Source organism: Protomyctophum parallelum (genome assembly GCF_964188405.1).
Source record: "Protomyctophum parallelum genome assembly, chromosome: 17".
NCBI lineage: Eukaryota > Metazoa > Chordata > Actinopteri > Myctophiformes > Myctophidae > Protomyctophum > Protomyctophum parallelum.
The window spans coordinates 15172360-15196120 of NC_139719.1; the positions used below are offsets into that span (position 1 = coordinate 15172360).

The 23761-nt window shown below is 42.9% G+C and overlaps 1 protein-coding gene across 1 annotated transcript; it reads right to left on the bottom strand.

Annotated features, from left to right (window-relative positions):
- On the bottom strand, window positions 1–23490 carry LOC310874338 (uncharacterized protein). Its single transcript, XM_083787109.1, has 7 exons — window positions 23235–23490; window positions 22345–22478; window positions 22123–22223; window positions 21689–21834; window positions 20045–20273; window positions 19649–19869; window positions 1–2515 (listed from the first exon to the last, which is right to left on the bottom strand). The coding sequence occupies exons 2-7, from the start codon at window positions 22470–22472 to the stop codon at window positions 2348–2350; spliced, it is 993 nt and encodes a 330-aa protein (XP_083643235.1). The 5' UTR covers window positions 22473–22478; window positions 23235–23490; the 3' UTR covers window positions 1–2347.
- Between the last annotated feature and the right edge of the window lie 271 nt (window positions 23491–23761).

The window sequence follows — 23761 nt, forward strand, 5'->3', positions numbered from 1 at the left end:
TTCACTTAACTCTTTTTATTTCTTCTATGATCAAGTACAAATAGATGTAAACAGATAAATATTCGATTACATTATACACATTAAAAACTATACTAATAATGTCAACGTGTCAATCATGCTTCTTAAGTTTATATTGAAAGTGCTTTTAGGCATTTGACACGTTGACCAACGAATAACAGTATTAGAATAAAAACCAGCATGCATCCATTGTGTTAAGAACATTTTCCCTGAATAGTTCTATATAAATGAATCCTGGAGTATTTGTCAGTTTGTCAAATGACGTCGAGCACAAGGCTCTAAAGCCTGAGTTATATACTTAGTTGTGGGCAGGTATCGCTAATTGAAAACAGCATAATATACAAGCTTTCAATGCATCGCAGTGTGACACGTAAGCTCTACCACAGTGGTTCCAAAATTAAGACATTTGCCCGGGACACAAACTAGTGAAAATAGCCAATAGGATTTGATTCGATTTTTCTTTTATCTCCATGAAATAACTGAAAGAAATCATTGAATTTGTTTTGAATTCATGATTTTTTTTTCCGAATAACAATAATTAAAAACAAAATGTAGGAAACGAAAGAAAAATGAAGTGACCCATAAAAATGTGTCTGCGACCCACGTACGTGTCCCGACCCAGTGTTTGGGAACCAGTGCTCTACTCCATCTCACAACTAAGTATAAATGTTGTCTTTATTTCCTGAGAACAATTCAGTTCCGAGCGGGGAGAACTTGCAGAGTTGAATTAAGGATTAAGGATAATTTATTAAATCAAACAGTTATAGACGTAAATGATAACAGTTGCATAGGTCATACAAAGAAGGCCAAATGCTCCCCATTCACCCAAAAATAGGTGTAACCACTTAAACCCTATTTTATACTTCATTGTACGAGTGTCGCGCAGAAATAGTGAATCTACAAGCTTTGCGATAAAATGAATATATGTGAATATATATGTGAACATCTGTGCAAATTTGTCTGAATATGTGATTAATTTGGAAAAAGTGTGAAATCTGTTGTGTATAATTGTCTATAATGAGCATGAGCCCTCTCGGAAGAAGCAGTCACACTAAAATAATATTAAACCTACAAATGCTTAAAAAAGAAAGAAAAAAAGAAAAGGTGGGCAGTGCTGTTTTTACAACTGTCAAAGATTTGCACCCCCGAGGCAAATCGTCATTTTTGAGCTTTGAGTAGTGTGTAATGCTGTTTCAGGTAGAGAGATGCCATGCACCGTCCAAACAGAGCGAGCCCAGCTTTTTCTATCAAATTAGCCAAAGGCACTGATATCTTGATGGAAAATAACTTCATTTTGGCCACTACCAGGCACAGTAAATAGAATTGCTAGCTGTTAGCGCAGCGCTACGGGTCGGGTAACTGATGGGAAGTAACGGGTGATTTATACTTGGTTGCAGAACGTGTCGCGCTCCCAAAACGGCGACCTACAAGCTCACAACATGTCGCACTGTGACGAGTTTCGAGCTTGTAGATCAGTTTTTTTCGGTGCACGACGCTGGCTTAAGTGTAAATCAGTGGGAACTCACAGCCACAGAAATGAATGCTGCTCGTGTCTGAGGCTGGGAACTCTTGAATATGTTATCGTCCTCTCTCTGGGGTAGAGTATATTAATAAAGCACCTTACACAGTTTCACCGTCTAAACAGATTCTAAATCACTCCAGAGTCCCCATTAAACCAATAGAGGCGACACGTTGCATAGCCCTCATTGTGCTAGAGGCCACCCGTTTTTAACTGCCACTATTAACACATTATGCACTCGAAACGTGAACCAATTTGACACAATCAGCCGACGTAATGGATAATTAATGTCTGGGGTAAAGTGTGGGCCAGCCCTAGCAATTCAAAACAAGAGAAAGCTAATCAGGCTAATTGTGTGAGCCAATCGTGATTAACATAATATTGTGACCGAGTGTGACTGGCCGGTAGGTGAATTAGAGATTTTTTTTATTTTGCCTAAAATTGCAGAATTACATAATGTACGATCAACAATAAACAAACACGACTGTAAAAGGCACTCGGTAAAATGTAATTGCATTTTAAGTATCAAACAATAATAAACCGAATAAGGAGTTCGGCTTGTGAGCCTGTAACCAACAACAATTCCATCCCTCTTACACAATAAAATCTGTGTGTTAAGTGAACTCAGAGTTAATAGATCATTTATAGATACATTTTACTCAGAGTTATATTAACACAGAAAGCATACAAATGGAACCAAATGGACCATAACGGTTCCATTCCATTTGCACGCTTGCACACTGAGGATCACACTGTCTGCATAGCCCGTCGGTCCATACCATACCCTCCCTTCACCATTGTTACAGGAGGTCATATGCTGAGTGTGATGCTGTGGATGTTGTTGGCTGGTATTTTGGCATCGGCGTCCTCGCCACAGATCCTAAACATCACCTGGGTGTTGGAGGGGATGGTGGTGGTGGCGTTCAGGGGTTTGCTCAGCCAGCCCTGGGCTCCACGCTTGAACATCTTTACCGTTACCTGCAGAGGAGACAGGAAGAGGAAGAACAGACACGGTTATGTGTATTTCGGTTATGAATGTCCACCTCAACGCCGCCCTCCCTACGCCCCGGTTTCCCAGGGTCATCTCAGCTTGGGAGGTGAGGTTCAACACGGTTCGCCAGGGTCATGACCCTGACTGAGACCTTCTGACCTCCGTCTAGACCTTGGCAGAAACTCATGGCCTTCACCTTTGACCCCTACGTTTACAAGCTGTCACGTCTTCTCTGGCCCTTTAGACGAGAGTACCCGAGCACAATGGTTGTGAGGGCACAACATTTGTTCTCTCCAGATTCCATTTGCGATGCTTCAGACACCTGGGATGTTTGTGAAAGGCTCTTCCATTTTTAATCGGTAATAACAGAGGCCAGTTAAATTGCTTAGAGCTACATAGTCCACCAGAACAGTTCAGTTCGAGAGGGCTCCCCAAACCAAAGTGACGTCTGACAGGCAAATTCATACTGCCACTGCAATTCATACTGCCACAGAACACTTTGTGTTCTGGAAGCCAGACCCCGCTCACCACCACGGCTCGTGCGGTTAGCAGCGACGTGCTCGAGCAGTGTACGCTACAGTCTGCCAGCACTGCTGTCTGAAGAACAGATGGTTTACCCTTTCTAGCCATACTGTAGGTTGCGTTTATGAATAGTGTTTATCATCCGTTTAGCCGTGGATGGAGTCTACATAAGAATGCTACAAATGGCACTAGGTGTCACATGGGCGGAAATGTGGTCCGACTACGACTATGGGGACCTACCACGGGTCACAGACAAAATCAGAAGAGAGAAGGATGAGGCTGGCAGGGCACTGTGTCGGCGTCAGGCACCCAGAACTAGAGGCAAGCAAACCTTGCTATGGGTTTGCAGACTTTGCACTATGGGTGCAAACCCAGGAAAGGCAAGAAGGACACCACCTACGTATATGCACTGCGGCGTGACAGCTTAAGCTCAAGACCCTGATGTTAGATAGGAGAGTGTGGACTGGAGGGCAGCGATCCAGGAGTCCCAAGTTGGTGTTGGCTAGACCACACTCTTGGAAGTTGTCTCATCATGTCTCTTCCAATATATTGCTGCTTTTCACTCGCATCACTGTTGACAGAGTGGTCAGTCACAATATCTCAGAGGCACCCCCCCCCCCCCAGTCTAGGTCCAGACCGATAATTTCAGCCGAGCCATTAAATTACTTTTTGACGGTATCGACAATTATGTGTCTATTATCCAATTTCAATCTGGCATCCCTACAGGACATCTGGCCATGTTATTATAGGTGAAAAATGTGGGAGCTTTTAGATCGACTATTTCTTGAATATATTTTAATAGTGGTTAAATCAAGTTCAGTTTGTGTTTTATTTTAGCTATCAAAAATATATTTGTGTTAATATTTATTGATTTACTTTTGATCATGAAGTTAAATGTTTTCAAATTGATTTAAAGATTTTGCACTATTGATAAATATCCGTCTCCGAAATAAGGATCGGACAAAAATAATTATAATCTGGCACCCACCCACCCCATGACTGAGTAGGCTAAATATGGTGACACCCCATGACTGAATAAATATTAAATTAACCTTTTTTGCAGCTGTGAGCTTTTTAATTCTTCTAGAATGTCGAATAGAATAGACCACCGTTAATTATTTCATGTAGGTTTCCAGACGTAACACACTTTAACACTCCATCAAAATGGCCCATTATGTCCGAGCCTGATGGGGGGAAACCTTAACTACATTTAAACATGGTGGTAATTGAACCACATGCTTTTAAAAAAAAGAATGGCTCACTGCGTCTTGTTTGGCTGCATTCACAAGGCATAACGGAATATCACAGCGCCTTTTCACCGTTCCCATTTTCTTTCTTCTGGCATTAGGCAATTTTTCAATTATAATTCTCTCTTTCATCTCTGCCTCTCCATAACGCCTGGGCCTTTTAGTTAATGGCAGCGACAGTTGGAGCCCAGTGTATCGGCCCATGTCCATTTTGTGGGTCATTGTGGATGCCCAATAGGCCTTTTATTACTGCAACATCAGAAGGCAGATAAGCATCGGGGGTTGGGGGGGGGGTGGGTTGTGGGCACCCTATGCTAGATTCATTCCCTCTTCCCTTTGTCCGCTATTGAACATGATCATTTTAATAGTGAAGAGGTTTGATGGGCTCCGGGGGGGCGGCGGGAAGTGCTACACCCCCAGAGGTCTGTGAATATGAGCCAAGTTGATAACACAACTCCAACACGCGGCGTGCCCTCAGCACCTGCACACACTCACCGTTCACCTAATTATCTACCAACAAAGGCTGCCGCAATTTCAGACACGCATCCGCGTGTCATTTACTTTAGATATTACACTGCTTTAAAAAAAGATCGAGGAAGGAGGACGGGGAAAAAACAGACACACACAATTGTGACTTACAGTATACAATAAGTTGGCTGAAAGACATGTGGCTTGTGTTACAATAGAGTCAGACACTTCAGAGTGAATTAGTGTCTATTAATTTGGGACTTTTTGACAGTGGCAGACAGGCAGGTACTGTGGGATGAATGAATGAGCCTTTAAGAAAGAACAGCCCCCCAGAACTGCTGCATTTAGTCCATTAAATGAATAGAATGAAAGATTAAATCACTAAGGCAGTAGTAGGCACAGGATAATACTGAAAAACCTGTTAAAACTGGATTCATTCTAGACAATACACTCGTCATTCTGTTGTTGGAATGGTCGGGGCAATATTTCTGCTCAAAATACCTCAGACAAGATTGAAGGTAGAATTTACAAAAGAGCTCCAACTACAGAATCCGGAGATAATGCAGGCCAAGAAACCCTAAGGAATCGATAGGTAGTGTGATTTTACAGTGAGAGGCGAGGTTTCTTCTCTGCTATACCATTATATCAAACCAGTGTTCGTTTTGACAGCAAATGGTGATTTTGTTTAGTCACGACTTTTGAATTAAATGTCATTTAGTTTTAGTCATTTTAGTCATCTCAAATGTTTAGTTGACTAAATATACAGTTGACTTTGTCAACAAAAATGCATTTTGGTGGGCCTTGATGGCGTCGTAACGGCTGATTTTACACTTGGTTTCATGCTGAAAATTGCCGATCTACAAGCTCACAGCGTGCTTTGAGCTGGTAGATCTGCTATTTTCTGACAATTACTTGTCTTTTAGTTCTACTGGATCTCTTCTCCACTAGTCCCTCCCTGACATTTTAGTCTAGTTTTCATCATAGCTTAGGGAAGTAGTCATTTTAGACATTTTAGTTGTCATAGTTGAACGAAATGAACACTGCATCAAACCAGAAGCAGCTAATCAAACCCTCCTCCCCTCCAAAAGGCCGGATCACGTGCATGCACGCAAACACACACACACACACACACACACACACACACACACACACACACACACGAAGGGTGTGCGTGTGTGTGCGTCTTTGGCATCAAATCAAAGCGGGGCTGCAGGGCAGTTCCCGTGTGGTCCATCCAGTCTACCTGCCTGCCAGCTCTTCCTCAGAGAGGGCCATGGAGAGTAGACAGTGTGTCAGCTAATGGGAGATGTCACTGCATGTAAATCCTAGACACTTGTCTCAAGTGTCTGAGGGATTAACGCGTGTATCTATGAGGATGGTGGTGGTGGTGGTGGGGGGGGGGGCTAGGGGGGTCTGATCTGTATCCAGTCCACACAACAGAGGAGCAAGGTGCAGTGAAGCAGCTATACTGTACACTGCTACAGGCATACATTCATCATCATATATCATATGATACTGTACGTGATCTTCTGGAACATACAGTACACTGACTGGTGCGTGTAAAGGTCCTTCCCACGCACTCTCACTCTGGCGATTAATTCACCAGAAAAACTTTAATTCACCCAAAACACTTTAATAGAGTAACGCCAAAACACGCTACTCAGTTTTGATGTCACACAAGCCATATGTCATCGACCGGCTTTATCAAGAATCGTGTACTTCCGTTTTTCTAAGTAATAGGTTGTATAGATTAATTTATATTAATTCGGGGACATATATTCATATGATCCCAATTGTGAAGCAATTAAGATGTGCAATGTTGATTTGGTCATAATAAAATGTGAGAGTTAGGCTGTGATACCTAGCATGGTCAGCAAACCCTATGATGTGGTAATCTGTTATCTGGGGGGGGGGGGCTCTTATGAAGAGAACATTTGTGTGAAAATGTAATTGATAAAATGTGGACGGTCCCCCAAGATTTGTGTTTGTGTTGTTAAATGTTTCACATTGTTCAATTGTTTTTCAAGATTAGTTAAAGAAGGCAGATCTACAAGCTCACAATATCGACAACCGATATATAGGGTTAAATGGTTAAACTGATTTTTATGGTGTACCAACTCATTTTGTCATTTGTGATTAACAAATTCTCAGTTCCTAAACTAATCGCATTAGACATAGCGATTTATTTATATATGTCTGCGATATTTATTCAATTATTATCATTATTATCTATCTATAAATGCCCCAAGTCTCTGTACATGTGTACGTACGTCTGTAATCCACGTAACTCGAGAACCGTTTGCCCCACCGACTTAATTTGACACACGCGTTCCACACCACCGCAGGGAGTGCAGTGCCCGGCCTTGAGTCCATCTGACCCACGGTTGTCCAGAACCACCACAAAAGCCTCTGCCCAGGCTCTGGACAGGGCCCAAATTAGCCAATTGGTCACACCTGATGGAGCTGGCCTGTTCTGACATCACAATGATTTTCCGCCGTCTGCATAGACTCCGTATTTGTGCATGACTGACAAAGAACTCCATATATGTATATACACAGACATAATAACTGGGTGAGGCATGTATTTCCAACTTGCATCGTTCCAAGTAGGCCAGTGCCCAACGGCCACCGCTCAGTAATTCTAATTGAGTTGATTTGTATTCTGTCCATATAGTATACTGGCAACTGCATGCCAAATAATTATGAGCAAAAAGAAAGTACTAGAATGTATGGCTGTGTGTATGGCTCTGCTCAAGCCAGGGTTATACACTGCATATCCCGACAGACAGCGGGCTGGCTGCTGTCATGTGTCGTACACTACAGTATGCAGCAGGTACAACAGTACAGTATACATAATTGACGGCGCTGCCATCTGTTACGGTTATGTGAAATCACAGATAAACTAGTTAGCAGACACTTTGGCCCATTGTCTGTTGTTTTGATAATCACCCTTAATAACGGGCGGCATCAATATGGTCTTTAAACCCGATTTGGGAGCTAATGGAGTCAGATGGGGGCAGTCAGTGTATGCTCTGGGGGTAATGTCATTAGACATGTTTGTGAAGGGCAAATTAAATCAGTCAAAGATTGTGGCCCCTCAAGTCAGCCAGACAACCAGACCCATTGAAGAGGAGGAGAAAAAAAACCTGGGGATTCATATTTTAACCTCTCACAGAAAATGCACTTATGTGGCTGGAAATGAAGTCAGATGCTGGGTTGAATGGATGTAAATGGTCTAGTGCTCGGCCTCTAATGTCTTCCTGTTATAGCTGAACCAGGTTGTGAGCAAGAAGAGCTATTCAGAAGTTAACCAGCCAATTTATTTATGTCGTGGTAGCTTTGAGCACATGTGCTTAGCGAGCTATAGGCCGTGATGTCACCCAACTAAATATGAATGTTGTCGTCTCACCGTATGATGACTAGTACTCATAGAATGCACTGTATGATTCTTGAATAATTGACCCTCTCTGAATTAACCACTTTCCACCTGGCCGTCCCCATTTTGGCCATGTCATTATAGGCAAAATGATAGGCAAATTAAATCTCTCCATTCGATACCCTACTACTCTACAGGTAGAAAGGATGAGGAGACCAGTCCCCTTTATGGAGTAAAGATTGCCATCAGCCATCTGTAAAGAGGTGCTTCTCTTTCATTTATTTCTTAAAGGGGAGTGAGTGTCGTCTAGCAGCCGGTAACCAGAAAGCTCCCCGTGAAACACGCTCGCCCCCATTTTTTTCCTGCCATCCGCATCGTGGGGCGGTTCTTACATTCTGTATTTGTTTTACCGAGGATGAGATTGGTAATAATTTTAGCGTTAGGCATAGTTTCACTGAGGTTACGGTTAGGAATAAGGTTAGGTTTAGACATAGTTATACTGAGGTTAAGGTTAGAATTCAGAATAAGGTTAGGTTTAGACATAGTTTTACTACGGTTAAGGTTAGGAATACCTGTTAGAGACCGATCCGAAGTCGCCGGATTTGTGCCCGGGGCGACCGTTTTGGCATTAATCTAGTCGTAACGTAACCCTCTCACATAGGGTTTAAATGGTTAATACCATAATGAAGATAGTATACAATTTAGGCATTTAGCAGACACTCTTAATCCAGAGCGATACAGTAATAAGCAAGAACAACACATGGTAATACATCAAATACATACTGTATAGTCAATAGTGTTCAAGGATCATTCATAAGCAAGCTAAGAACCTAACATCTGTCTAACAGTAGAATATCTAGATACAATGAAACTATGAGTATACACTAGAGTGCTATGTCTACATAATATTCTATATAAAATACAAACTTTTTTACGTACTTTTTGCATACGCCTGTAAGGTCGTCAAGGCAAGTTTAAGTGCTACGGGAAGTGCTGCGGGCTAAGATAGAGTCTGAAGAGGTGAGTTTTCAGACTACGGCGGAAGTTTGGGAGTGAGTCTACAACTCTTCCCATTGCTGTGTTGCAGTGTAAGATTTATCCACTGTGCCAAAACCGCACAACATCTACCCAATCATCATTATACATGGAGATGACATGACACAAAACCATGTCTTTCTTTTCTCTCCCCCCCCCCCCCCCCCCCCCCTCACAACCAACCACTTTTGGCCCCGTCATGTGTTCGACTCATCGGCAACGGTATTGTGCCGTGTGTGCGCAACGGAGGCGTGTTATTCAGGCGTTCCATCAGCCTCTGTGTCTTGATGAGACACGGCGAGGGGAACAAAGAGCTCGCCGTCTTTCTTGAGGCCGGTGTGGCGTTACGCTCACTCTAAGTTCACCTGAAACACGGCACCCATCGCTCCAGGTAACGGCCCCCAATGACTGATACCCCTGCTCGTGTTCTTTAAGTTTATCAGCAGAAGAATCTGAACTTTGTGAATGGCATCACACACACACACAGGCGGTGACACGTCCTACACACACACACAGTTAAAACTGGATTTATACTTGGTTGTGCGTCTGTGTTGCGCACCAGAAATAGCCGATGTAGCCTACAAGCCCCGCGACGCATTGCCAGGCGGTATGTTGTGCGCTTATACGTAGGCCATTTTCGGTGCGCAACACAGCGGCGTATATCAACAAGTTACAACGTTCCAGGTATTATTCACGGCTCGTCAGACCTGTCAGACATTTTAATCAGTCAGTCCTATAAATAATCGGACGACTAATTTCGGTTTAGAGATAAACATTAAAGCGGATACGCCGCCGGCCGCTCCGATACGCCGATACGATCACAGGGTAACAGATTACACCTTGTGATGGTTTTTCTTCCTTCCAGATACGAGCATGGTGATATCAAACTGGGGGTTTGCGATGGTGAATTTCTGCCATTCGAGACCCTGCAGGTAGAAATAGACAAGAGCACTGGTCCCCCCATTTGTCTGGGAAAAGATTGCCGGCAGCCATTTGTAAGAGGTGTTTCTCTTTTTAAATGGGAGCGAGCTGTCACCTTCGGTTAAATAGGTCAAAAGGTGAAGAGTGAACCAACAGCAGGATTTATGACTATCAGCAGACGGTAAATAAGAGGAAAGAGCTCTGTGTTCTTGAAATGTGAGCAGTGATGTCATTCACACAGCTCCCCTGACACAGAAAGTGAGAGGGGGAACAAGGGCAGACATGGTTAGGTGAGCTCTGGGGCCTTTGTCTGACTCCCACCCTTAGCCCAAGGGTCCTGACTGCCCCCCACCCCACATATGCATGTACATGCACACTTAGCAGGATCTGTCTGTGCTTGAACAGATGATTTTGAGACCCACGCGGACAACACTCACCTCCGGTGATAGACATTGTTGTGGTTGAACGCAGGGCCACGTATTATCTGCCTAGTTAGGTAGCTGATTGCACTTGAGATGGAAGTTTAGCACAGAACGGTTCCTGAACCGAAGTAACGTAATATTACACAGTAAAGTGTGACAGTGAACAATTGTTACATTTGAACACTAAACTCAGAGACAGAGTGTACAAATGGATACAATAACAGGATTTTACTGTTTATAACATAATCACTATAAGAAGTATACAAAAGAGGAACAAAAGTGCAAGGTCATAAAAAGTGCTGGAAACACGTCAAACAGCATCTAAGATGTAAGTGCATGATGAAAAGCATGCAGTTTCTCCTGATGCCTTTTTAGTTAGACTGAAGGCATTCATTCATTCATTCATTTGCAGTGTCGTCGAGATACAGTACAACATAATACAACATTTTCAAAGCAATAAAGCCAAAGACAATTCCCCACCTTAGGTAGCAATATTTTCAGATGGGGGTTCCGCTGCCAAATATATTATCAATTCGGAGGTCCTCGTCTTTAAAAAGTTTGAGAACCACTGATATAAATGTACTGTACCATAAGCTTCACACAAAGTCATACAATATGCATGTACATTAAGCGTGTTTAGTACGGTAATAAATGTGCTTGTGTGCATATCTGCATAACTGTCAGATCGAATAGCCTTTCAGATAATTCACTATTAAAATAAGTGTCTAAACGCACTATGGATTTCATACCACATTCTGGGAGACGTTTCATAATGTGAATTAATGTTTGGCAGCATTTCTTTAAACATGTATTCAAATTTATTGAAACTATCTCTCCATCACAAATGCCAATATGCTCATTCCCGCCCCTCGTATTAAATATGAATGCGTAAAAACATGACCTATGTGTTGATGTTTAAATAAATTAACAAAAGAGTACTTGAAAACCCCTCTAAAATGGCAGGCATGGCGATCCAGGTGGGTGAATTTCGAGAAAATACATAGAGTCATCTTCAAATCGACCAACGCAGGAACACTTCGTGAGACTCTTCACGGTGGTTTAGCGTGCGATTGGAAAAAATTAGATTTGCAAAGTTTAATCACACCCTATTACAAGGCTGCTGTCATCATTGCCTGCCAATGCACAAGTGCTTGTACGCCACTGTCTTAACTAGTTCATTACAGACACTTGTGCTCCTGCGCCACTCATCTGCTGTGTAATTGCATTGCTAGCTTTTCCCCCATAGCTTCCTACACACTCTGGTGCAAATTATTTCCAATGCCGGTTTCCCTTCAAGAGCTATATTGCAATTACAGGAATCTGAAAAGAGTGGTAATTTCGTCACACACTTTTCTCATCTGTTGAGAAATGCCGCAACTCTCAGGACCTTTGTTCATGGGAATTGTTCAAAACAAACTTTCCACCCACAAAACGGGTATACTGTATAGAGTGACAGGCGCTGAGTGAAAACAATTAAATGTACACTATAAATGAGTGTTTATCCAACTGAAGAGTGTACAAATTGAACCATATGGGTCAATTCTTACACTCCAGAGGTCCTTATACACCAAGAGCGATTATTTTTTGCGCTTAATTCAGATTAATTTAAACTGCTGTTTGTGTCATGAGTAGCCTACATCTACACAGAACGAGAATTATTATGTGATGAATGAAGTGATACATTTGTTTTTTAAATCAGATAGATTTTTCACCCGAATATAAGCATCAACCTGTACAAATGAGGTATCGCCAAATTAGTTTGACGAGAAACATTCACCGGCAAATATTCATACAGGCCTTTAGTCGCGGTACGGAAGTTCCCAAAAATAAACCTTGTTCCTAATAAGAATGACGTTTCTTTATCGCCACATTAATATTCAGTTTCTGTGTGAATATACTCATGACACTATCATTGTCGTGGGGCAGAAACCTTGTAACCCCATAATTGAATGCCCTACTACGTCACACAAAAGTAGTAAAGATAACCGAACGACAAGCTCACAACGCGTGTGCGCTTGTAGATCTGCCATTTTTTGCCATTGTTGAAAGGTACAATGGTTACGTCTGTGGATTTCCATAAATATTGAACCAATGAAAGCAATGAAATAACAAGCTTGTGACTAAATGATAACTACTTTGAATCCATTGGAACACGCCGACCGTTCCTTTTTCAATTTCCTGAAAAACAACTGTTTTGGACATACTGTACAAGGTTTCCACCCGACAGCGACGCTATATTCAGGTGAATTAATCGCACACAAATGCCCGCCGGTGTGACCTTACAAACATTTATAGTTAACCGTTGATCGCACACAAAATCGTCACCATAGATGTGTGTTAATACTCTTACAACTCAAACATTCCCATGTTCACAGACGTTCAGTATTATTGACGGGACATTAATCTCTATACGCCATATTTTGGCTGGGACAAGAACATGATGAGAACAAAACAAAAGCCTGATTGTTGTTTTCTTTTCTCCACCTTTTTGGCTACTGATCACCATGATGGATTTATCCATCATTATCCAAGTCTATATCATTTATTTTTCATCAGCAATCACTCATTGATATTGAAGAATAAATGGGTATTACTCGAGATATTTGTCAAAATGGCTAGCCACCCTCCCCCCCTCACACACAAATGCACACACACCCACCCACCAACAAGCCACACCGGCTGCCAATAATTTATCCATTTAGACAGCAACTTCAGAGCCTCTACAAATAGCCAGCTCCTGTGCCTTTGTGTGCGCCTCCATTCATTAACAGCACAAAGCGCTTGATGTGGCTCCTCTGTGCCTTTTCAGCGCTAAGCAGCGAGCGCGCGCGGAACCACCCTGTCCATTACAGGCCTCTCTGACACATGCATCCTGGGAGAGAGCCAAGCATGGCAGTGAGGAATGTCAGCGACGAAGAGTTCAATTAGCTAAATCTGTGTGGAACCTGTTGCCCAGCATCCCTGGCAGCAAGGTAAAGACACCATGTGTCGGCCTGGCCGATATATCCATCGGGACGATTAATCTGACACTTTTTGACAACATCGGTCGGTATCAATTATGCAGCCGATGTGTAGTTTCTTAAATCTTTAAAAGAAATGACAGATGTACGATTTCACAAACTTTTAGATTTTGGAATAGGGCTTAAGTGGTTAATGTGTATATTCAAAAAATAGCAGATGTAAGCTAAATATACACGTGTTTGCTTGTCCATTGTATAATGAAAGTTGAACGGTTCTTTGAATGAATTTTACTTAAAGCAGCACTTTTGTGAATAAAATGTAATTTTGTCCAATCTGTATGGTAGAATACGTTAATACTATATTATTTACTTTTGCCTCCTTGGTCTACTATTGACCGAGACATTTATCTTTATCTTATCTATTCCTTCGAGAGATGTTGAAGCGAGATAATTGTGAGCTTGTAGATCTGCTATATATATATTTTTTAATGTGAGGAAAAAGATGGGGATACGCGGACAATTACATATTAATGTGTGACATGAAAACGTTTCAGAACCACTGGTTAAACAACATTTAGGAAGCAACTACTCTTTAGAAACAAGCCTAAAAAACTGCAACCATCAAGCGACAGAAAAACAAGCCCAAAGTCGCACCACCCCCCATTTAAACAGGACAGGAGTCTTGCCTAAATGGGGGATTACAAATTGGTCAATGAGAAAAGTGTCTGTGATGGGAAACGTAGTGAGCTTGTAATCAGCTGGTTCTTCTATTATATCGGAACAATTTTGAACAATTTCGGAAAGTATAAAATAGGGCTTAAAGTGATTAACACTTATCCATATCGCAATATTACGATATCCAAAATGCCAGATGATATCTAATCTCATTTTACAATATCGATATAATATCGATATATTGCCCAGACGCTATATGTTCTGTGAAATAGGTTACTAACAGGGGAAATTTAGATAAGCAACGCAAGTGAAATGAACTCCCTTTCCCTTTAGCCCTCCCTTTCTCTCCCTCTCTCGATCCATACAAATTGAATGAAGCCGGGCACCGCGGTCTAAGAATATAGTCCCATAATTAATAAATTACAGCCACTCTACTCAATCATTCTCCACTTTGGGGACACGCAGACCTCCCACTCTCTCCACAGAGTAATTGACGAAGTAAGCCCACAGAAAAACACACTTTGTGGCTTGCGTGGTGGCTTCAAGTGCACACATCTGGTGGTCCTCACATATAAACAGATGCCCAGAGAGAGAGAGAAACTGTAGGTCATATCACAGCTCTTCTGGCCCTGTGTGTTTACAACGCAACAAATCAAAGGCATGCCTTATTTCTAGGCTCTGAAAATGTGCCTGGGGAGCGATCCGGTTTCCTCTCACACCATCAATGCTTCCCCAAGGCAGCTGCTGTACACACTGGCTAAGAGCTATTCTTTTACCAAGACGGAATGAGTAGACGAGCCTTAAGGGATGTAAAGAAATATATACAAATTGTCGGCTATTACAAATCCAATAGCCTAATGGAAATTAAGTGCTCCTTCATTCTTTCCTGATAATTATCAATCTCCACAACCGCTTAACAACTTTAAACCTATTGTCCCAAGCTCACAACGCATTGCTATAGTGGAGATGAGCTGAGAGGTACAAGAACATTGAATTCATAGAACAGTCACAGAACAGTGTTTTGCTCCATGATAGAAGGTGCGGCAGGTGCCTACATTTACAAACATAATTATTTGAGAATAATATATTTGGTCGAAGCCTCAACGTGTTTCCTTTGGGCCCGACCAGGGCCCGCTTGGAGACTGTCTTAATGACTGTTCAGTCACGGATCGAATATGCGGGCAGCTGGAGGGGGGCGACCACGACAGTGGAGTGTCGGGGGGGCCAGGCAGGCGGGTGGCTGCACTAGAGCCTATGTGGAGCTGGAGCATGCAAGGGAAGCACCACCAGCTAGGCTTAACGTTTAGGTGAGGAGGAGGCTCTGAGGGTGGGTGGGTTTCAATCTGTAATGGATGCTGTGGTTGGGTAATTCCCACTGCGCCGTTAAGGAGGCTGACCTCTTGTCTACGTCTGCTTTCGTTTTTTTTGTTGCAAGAAGACAAATGTGAGTGGCAGTCAATCCGAATCTGCACCGTAAAGCAGCAGGGGGTAAAAAAAGCGAGACACCACATTTGGGAGTGATAGAATGTGCTTTAACCCATTAACCGTGTGAAGTGAGGGGCACTCTTATTTACATATATACATCACATTCCGTGCTCAGCCAATCAACTCATCACCAATGTCATTCCGGCCAATCACAATTTGTGTCTTCACTTTTCTGTCCTCACTTTTGTCTTAAATTTTTGTGTTTACACAAACACGGAAAACTGGGCTAGTGCCCCTCAAAGTAATATAGAGCTACAAGCTCATAGTGCAGCACAAAATCCAAACGATTTTCTAGATTCGCACAAATTCTTGTTTTACTAGCACATCCTATCAGGCCATGGCACATTTGTATAATGCTTCTTGACATATTTTCCCAAAGATTAAAGCATCGGGGCAGATGTTATTGTCTATACATGTTTAATAATTAGTGAATTAATTAGTGAAGTGCTTCATTTTCAGGTGCATCATTAACCCATTCTGACCTGAGATCAGATTCATACGAGGTTTCCGCCGGACACACACTGGTCTGATGAACCCATTCTGACCTGAGATCAGATTCTAAAAATGTCAGTCGTTATCTTCAATTTTTCAAAAATAGCAGACCTACAAGCTCGTAGCGCGCCACTCGGTGGCGCGCTATGAGCTTGTAGATCTGCTATTTTTCAATGGCTAAAACATGACATGATGCTAACACCAAAATGGGTGCCCGGTCAGAATGGGTTAAAAGCTTTGATAATCAGATTTGGTCTACTCTACTGGCACCTGGAGAGGAAACCTCCAGCACCATCTTGTTCGCCAATTAATTACCATGCACTAAAACAGCCCACTCTAAACCCCAAACACCAGCCAATTAAAAAGAAAAGGTGAATGGTCGCAAATGCTGCTTTTAGACAGCGCTTATGTGCAATTACCTGCCTATTCAATTCATTCAATCGGCCGATGAATGCACATAATGAGCATTTTGCGACCGCATGCAATACTTACCTCAATAAGAAACTGGAGGCTTGGAGGGGCTAAGGGAGTAATTCATGCTCAGCTTGCAAATACTAATGGAAGTGATCTGAAGCAGGTACTGTAAGGTAAGCTTCTCTGTGATAATAAATCATCCACGACCATAAATGTTTGACCAAAGATGTTTGCAGATCAAACTAGATAAAGTGCCCCTCGGGGCACAGGTCTCCACCAGGGCAGGTCAGGTTGTGGCCTCCTGGTGGCGCTATAATAGGCCAATGTGAAAAGGGTGCCATTTCTTCTTACACCTTGGATGGCAATTGGATGATTTGAGGCATTTTGTTCCAAAAATGTGTTTTGCAATAATCCACCTGTTGGTGGCGCTATAACAGGCCAATGTGAAAAGGGTGGGATATATTCCTCAGCCTAGTAGGAAAGTCTGTGAAAGATTTGACATAAATTGCACGCTGCATTCATGATTTGAGTCCTTTTGTTCAAAATGGGCCTATCCTGCAAACTTTGAAAGCCAATGTTAGCCAATTAGGATGAAATATGGAATATCGGACAGATAAACACATGACTATAGAGATAGTGTGTAACGATTTGCGGGATCTTTGGACAGAATCTGGAGGAGTAATATAAAAAAATGTGTTTTTCAAAAAAATTGGGGTAGAGGTTCATTGTTGGCATCCAGGGAGTGTGTGTGCAAAATTTGGCACACACACTCACACACGGACAGACTCACACGTCACACACACACACACACGGACGGAAGGAGTGCAAAACATACTCTCTCCCCATGTTTTCAGCCTGATAATAAATTAAACTTCCTAAGTTCCTATCACTAAGTCTTGGTGTCAGACGTGAGGACCGGTAGCTCAGTGACGAAATAACTTATTTTCTCACCGAGTTGCTGCTCCTCAATCATGTACCACACTCTAGTTCTCGACTATACAGGGTAGTAAAGTCAGTATTAATGCATTAAGGAACATCCAGAGAGGTAAACAAGACAAGACAATAAATTGTGAATGATTTGGGATGGGTCGATGCCTGTAACAATTAAGAGCACTAAATTCAGTGAGACTCAAATTCCATTTCATTAAAGTGAATTTCTCAAAACTTACAGCACTACTGCCACCTGCTGGTGTTCAGAGGAAATTGTAAACCAGGCTTTTTTCCCCCCAGTGAAGCTGCCTGCAATATGCTACCCCTTAACCGTCGCTGTTTTGGGCATATCGACCAGAACAAATGTGCTACAGTATAGCACAGGGTTAGCGTGAGCTTGTAGATCTGCTATTTTTGTCTCCACCAGGCCGAAGGCATGTGGGGAGAGTATGTTTTGCACTCCGTCCGTCCGCGTGTCCGTCCGTCCGTGTGTGTGTGTGTGTGTCCGTGTGTCCGTGAACAGCTAATCTCGGCCACCGTTAACCCGGTCGATGCCATATTTTGCACACACACTCCCTGGATGCCAACGATGAACCTCTGCCCCAAACTTTCCAGAACAGCCTGTTATAGCGCCACCAGGAGGCCGCTTTGTGCAAAACAAGTTTTTGCACAGTACACCTACAGATTTTGTCCAAACATCACGCAAATTGGTACACAGTCTCTATAGAGCCATTCAACGAAACGGGTCTTTCAGATTTATCAGACTCCATCCTGATTGGTTAAGATTGGCTTCCAAATTTCACAGGAGTGCTCAGTTTCAAACAAAATGCTGCAAATCATGAACACATCGCGTCATTTCCGTGAAATTGTGCACCCACATTCCCACTAGGCCGAGGACGAAATGCCACATGAACAATTTCAACTCAGCCTCAAGGTGGCGCTATAACTGGCCAAAAAGTGTTTTTACCTCTAACTGCACGGATCTGTGGATAACTTTGTATGCCAACTCCCTAGAGGCCAAGGAAAAACCTTTGCCTGGAATTTTTCACATCTGCTCTTTATAGCGCCACCAGGAGGCCGACATATGTAAAACACATTTTCTATTATTACTCCTTCAGATTTTATCCAAATTTCACGCAAATCGCTACACATGATCTCCATAGTCATGTGATCAAGACAGGTTTGTTTGATTTATCATATTCCATCCTGATTTGCCACGATTGGCTCCTACAGTTTTCAGGAGTAGCCCGCTTTGTACAAATCGCCACAACTCCTCAACGCAGCGCCCCATTGCGATGAAACTGTGCACGCATATTCACACTAGGTTGAGGAAGAAATCCTGGTGGAGACCTGTGCCCAGAAGGGCACTTTTTCTAGTTTGTTTATATATTTGTTGAATATTTTAAGTCTGGTCCTTGGAACACAATATTTTGAGATGGGGGGGGGGGGGGGATCCGTGGCCAAATGCTTATCATTTTGGGGGTCCTTGACATGAAAAAGGCTGAGCACCACTGATATAGCGGAGAACAAGCATGCACATCCACTCACTGAGAAACAGGTGCGGGCCGAGGTTAGAACTAATAAAGAACGCTCCAAAACTTAAAAGGTTTTATCAATGTTTCCTTTTTTACACCATGGACGTTAGACTCGGCCTCAGGTCTATGTAGGTCTTTATTGATTAAGTTCACGCACCACATCAGAACGCTTCCTGGTGCCAATGAGTGCGTTGTTCGGCGTCAATGATCATGTACACCATGCATGGGCAACTGGCGGCCCGGGGGCCACATGCAGCCCCCTCCTTCACTTAATGCGGCCCCCAGGTTAATAGCCGAATACTGATAATATTATTCATTTCAGCTGTTACAATTCAAAACTTCTTTTACTTGTTTTTTAATGTCCAATGAATTCAGGATTCCAATTCAAATATATCAGATCTACAAGCTCAAAACGCGTCGCTGTGAGCTTGTAGATCAGCTATTGTTGCTACATTTGTGTGGCATTACAAAAAACAAATCAGCGAAAAAGAGGTTTCTGACCGACGGTATTATTCAATGTGGCCCTCTGGAGGGTCCCTCTCCATCATCACAGTTTCCCACCCCTGATCATGTACACAGCACGAACGACCATCCATTTCTCTCTTATACGTGCGTGGTGGTGGAGTGGACCAACCCACCTGAGGCGCGTGGCCCAGCAGGGCCCACAGCGTGTCGGAGGACAGGGCCTTGACCCTGGAGAACTCCAGCGTGTCCGTCTCCCGGCGGTCCAGGGCGACATACTGGCAGCTCTGGAAGTCCCCCTTCAGCTGCTCGCCGCCGCGCAGCTTCACCAGGTCCCACGTGCCCACCCTGCTCAGGACGTCCCGCACCGCCTCCATCTGCCTGTAGGACAGGTGACCTGCCGTGGATGGAGACACACAGTTTGGTGGAAAAGGTACTTACATTTTTTGAGGGCGCTAGGGGCTCCTATATACACAAACATTAACTTCCCATTGACAATGAATGGAGCATTTTACATCATGATGATGTACGATGATAAGACCGCCCCTCACAATTCCTAAAAGGTGGCTCACCAGACAGCCAGGAAGGCGTGAGTGCATCCGACATCCAGGCTACGTAGCCTTCTCTGAAAGAGGCGAGGAACGTGTCCATCTGGCCGTGGGAGACCAGCTCCCTCCTCTTCTTCAGCTCGTCACCAAGCTCACACTCTGGGGAGAGGAAGATGACCTTGGGGAAGAAGAGGTTCTGGCGTATCGCCACTCCATTCCTCTTCAAATACTGACACAGGTCAGCCGTCTTGGTCTGGAGGGGGGAGAAGGAGAAGGGTGATTCATAGTTTAAGTATACTTTGTTGCCGGTGTCGCACACCAGGAAAAGCCGATCTACAAGCTCACAACGGTGTGTGACGCAAGTATGAATCAGACAAACCGCTTCCAAGGTTGTGTGAGCCGAGGAACACAGTGGTAAAGTCCCTCCCCACCACGAATGAGTTCGAAACCACCGTCTATAGTCACAAACACCTGGGGAGCTCCTCACTGGCAGGTGAGCCAATAGGATACAACAGCAGCGACAACACAGAAATGTGTGTGGGGAAGAATCAAATCGACCTATCCTCTGGCTTGCAAGGGCTTCTGGGAAAATGAGTTCAATGCAAGTGAACAGGGTTTTACACTGGGAACCATGCGCCATTACTGTTTGTTGTTCTTCCGCATCACGACGGTGGATTATTTTTCGGTGCGGTAACAAACCATGGGACTATTTTCAGGGGGATTGTCATGGATCAAAGGCGCAAATACTTCGGCGTATGCTCCAAAGGTAATTAAACAATACCGGCAGTGACCGTGGCTTGTTATATTAGGCTATAACGCACAGAATGTGTTAACACAATGTTTGTGTGTGCACAAACCCTCAAAGCTGGACATAAACAAAAAATGGTTTCAGAGACAATGTTCTATTCAAACTATGGTGTGTTATTCAGTAAACCTGTCAGTAGTATGAGGTCCACAAAGCTTTACTTTTCAAATTGGATTTCAACATCAGCTGCAATATGTTCAAGTAGATGAGCAATGTAAATAATAAGGATGATTTTTAAATGATTAAATAAACATATCCGCTGGAGCGGCTATATCCACAACCCGACTCCCGATAAGCGGACAAAGAGAGATGGATGGATGGATGCTAGAATGTGTGGCGTATTCTCCTCAGTTGGCCGATTTCTCTGGCCTGACCTGTACCGTGGTGCTAAAGGTGCCAAATTACTCAAGATGACATTATCTGTACTCTATAATGTCAATCATATAGAATAGAAGCTGGGCTTTCTATCAGTCAAGTCTGCCGAACTGCAGTGCTGGCCTTGTGCTAAATTCATGATCTATATACCGTACAGTGATGGAAATGTGTGACTCCTCCTAACACACTCAGTCACATATGGTTAACAGCTACAGGGCACCAGGGCACCTGTCTACTTTACTTTGTGTGTTAACATAATGGCCATTCAAATCAAGAGCCCCCATTTCGGAAAGGCTGGCAAGCCTCACTTCCGTGTTTGTATAATGTTATTTCCATGTAAAATTGTCTGCGCAACTCGACATCTTTCTTTAGCACAGCCAGAAGCAAATCTAATGAAAACAACTGCACTTTGCAACAACCTTGGAAACAAAATTGTTTGCTTTTGAGTGGCTTCAAATGCCGTTTTGAGCAAAAGTGTGTCATTTTACCGTGATAGCTTTGAGAGGGTCCTCCACCTGCTCGATGGAAGTGTTAAATGTTTGGTCCTGTTCTCGTTGCTCCACATGCCAGCTGAGTCCTTGTGCAGACACTCTGCCTTGCCAGGGCTTAGCATCTATGCAGAACACACCTTGGCCTTCGGGAAAATATAGGAGGAATTAAAAAAATAAACTGTGAAGATATAACTTCTAACCACTTTCAACCAGGCTATTTTGGTCACGTCATCATGATCTACAAGCTCACAACGTGTCGCATCGTGATGCCTTATGAGCTGGTAAAACTGTTATTTTTGCTATTTCTAAGTATATAGGGCTTAAGTGATCAATGGATTTCTGATTTATTTAGACAGCAAAGCCAAAGGTGTTGTTAATGTAATAGTCAAGGTTATTGACCTGAAGTATGTCCATGCCATTCTGACACCAACCTGTGAGAATAACAACACTGATGTCATCTTTGGTTGGTTGAAGCTGGTTGGGAATGCGCAGGTTGAGGAAAACATTTTCCTTTTTCACCCCGGTGAATTGCCTTGAATGTACAGTACATACAGAGGCAACACATGAAAAAAAGTAACAAACAATCGTTCTGAAACCGTATTTACGAGATTGAAGGTTGTCTTTACATACAACAGACTCTTCTGACAACATACCTGACATATTTCATAAAGTCATGTAGGCCTAGTGTTTGTGCAGGCTCCGGGCTCTGCAGTCCTTGGGATATTTGCTGGGCCCCTGAGCCTAAATGAAACTGGGCAAGCCGGCTTCCAAGCTGAAGCATTCTAGGCTATATTTGGAGCAACAAGAACAAAGTAGAAGGGGCAAGGGGATGACAAACATGTTTGTTAAAGGCTTGATTAAGTGGATTCTGACTTTGAGTTACATAAAGTGTCAATTAAGTTATTTTTTTTAACTCAGTTTAATACCTAGGATATGCCAGTACATTGGAAATTGGTATTGAATGTATTTAGTATTATAGAAATAATTAGTTTCTGAATCTGCCTCCTCTGGCACTCAGTTTACACAGCTAGGCCTATATAGCCTCTAAATATATATGTTCATGTAGGCCTATGCATTTTTTTGTATAAAAACTTGAATCAATTATCAGTAAATTTATCAATCAAGCAATATTAGTATGGCCACTTTAGATGCAGTATCAAGCATGATCATATCCGGTCAATGGCGTTGTTGTTGCTTCGTTTGTTCGTGTCAAGTTGCGTTTTGAAAACTACTACTGGGCTACATGAAGCTGAAAAACAAACCCCTTTTTGGGAAACTCAAAGCTCAAGGCAAAGAAGAACGCCCAGAGAGGGCACGGCAACATCAACGGTCAACCCTGCGTGCCAAACTCGAAGTAAGCTTTTTTATCATGTTTTGTTTATCCTTCATCTCACGATGCTGTCGCTGGCCGAAAAGAACAGATCAACAAGCTAAAAATCGCGACACGTTGTTAGCTCTTAGATCAGCTCTTTTCGGCAAGCGACACCGCCGTGAAACGGATTATAAAACAGATTGTTTTTAGAACAAAGAAAAGCATACATACATCGAGTTATTCTGGTAAAACAATGTTGGCGCGACGATCAAGAAGAAGTCAGCACTTTGACATTTCCCCTGCGCTCAAATGCGGTCCACACTAGAGGATTAATGTTGTTATTTTTCCGTATGATGAGCAGCAAACAAACAGCAATGTACTGTAACTCTAACCAGGAACGCTGTTTCACAATTCCACTATTTTCAGGTCAGCAGAGTGCCCCTCCCCCGCCATCCGACAACACAACACGCTCTCCTGGAAGAAGTAAACAACAGACCACGTGGAGCATCAGATTTCTCCCACGGAACAGCTACGTCACCGACTGGGGAGGCAAGTACCATAAGCCTCTTATTTGTTTGAATCTTTTACCAAAAAAGAAAAAAGTATCAACTACTGCACTGTATTGCTCCAGAATTCAACATTTTATTTAATTAATTTAAAAGTATTGGCATCAAAATATACTTTAAAGTACCAAAAGTAAAAGTACCCATTATGCAGAATATCCCATTTCACTGGTTTCAAATTGATCACATTTCATT

Coding starts and splice junctions, on each gene's coding strand:
- LOC310874338 (XM_083787109.1), bottom strand. CDS start 22,472: ATGCTTCAGCTTGGAAGCCGGCTTGCCCAGTTTCATTTAGGCTCAGGG. Junction 20,274..21,688: donor ACCCTCTCAAAGCTATCACG/GTAAAATGACAC, acceptor TCCCCCCTCCAG/ACCAAGACGGCTGACCTGTG. Junction 2,516..19,648: donor TGCTGGGCCACGCGCCTCAG/GTGGGTTGGTCC, acceptor TCTCCTCTGCAG/GTAACGGTAAAGATGTTCAA.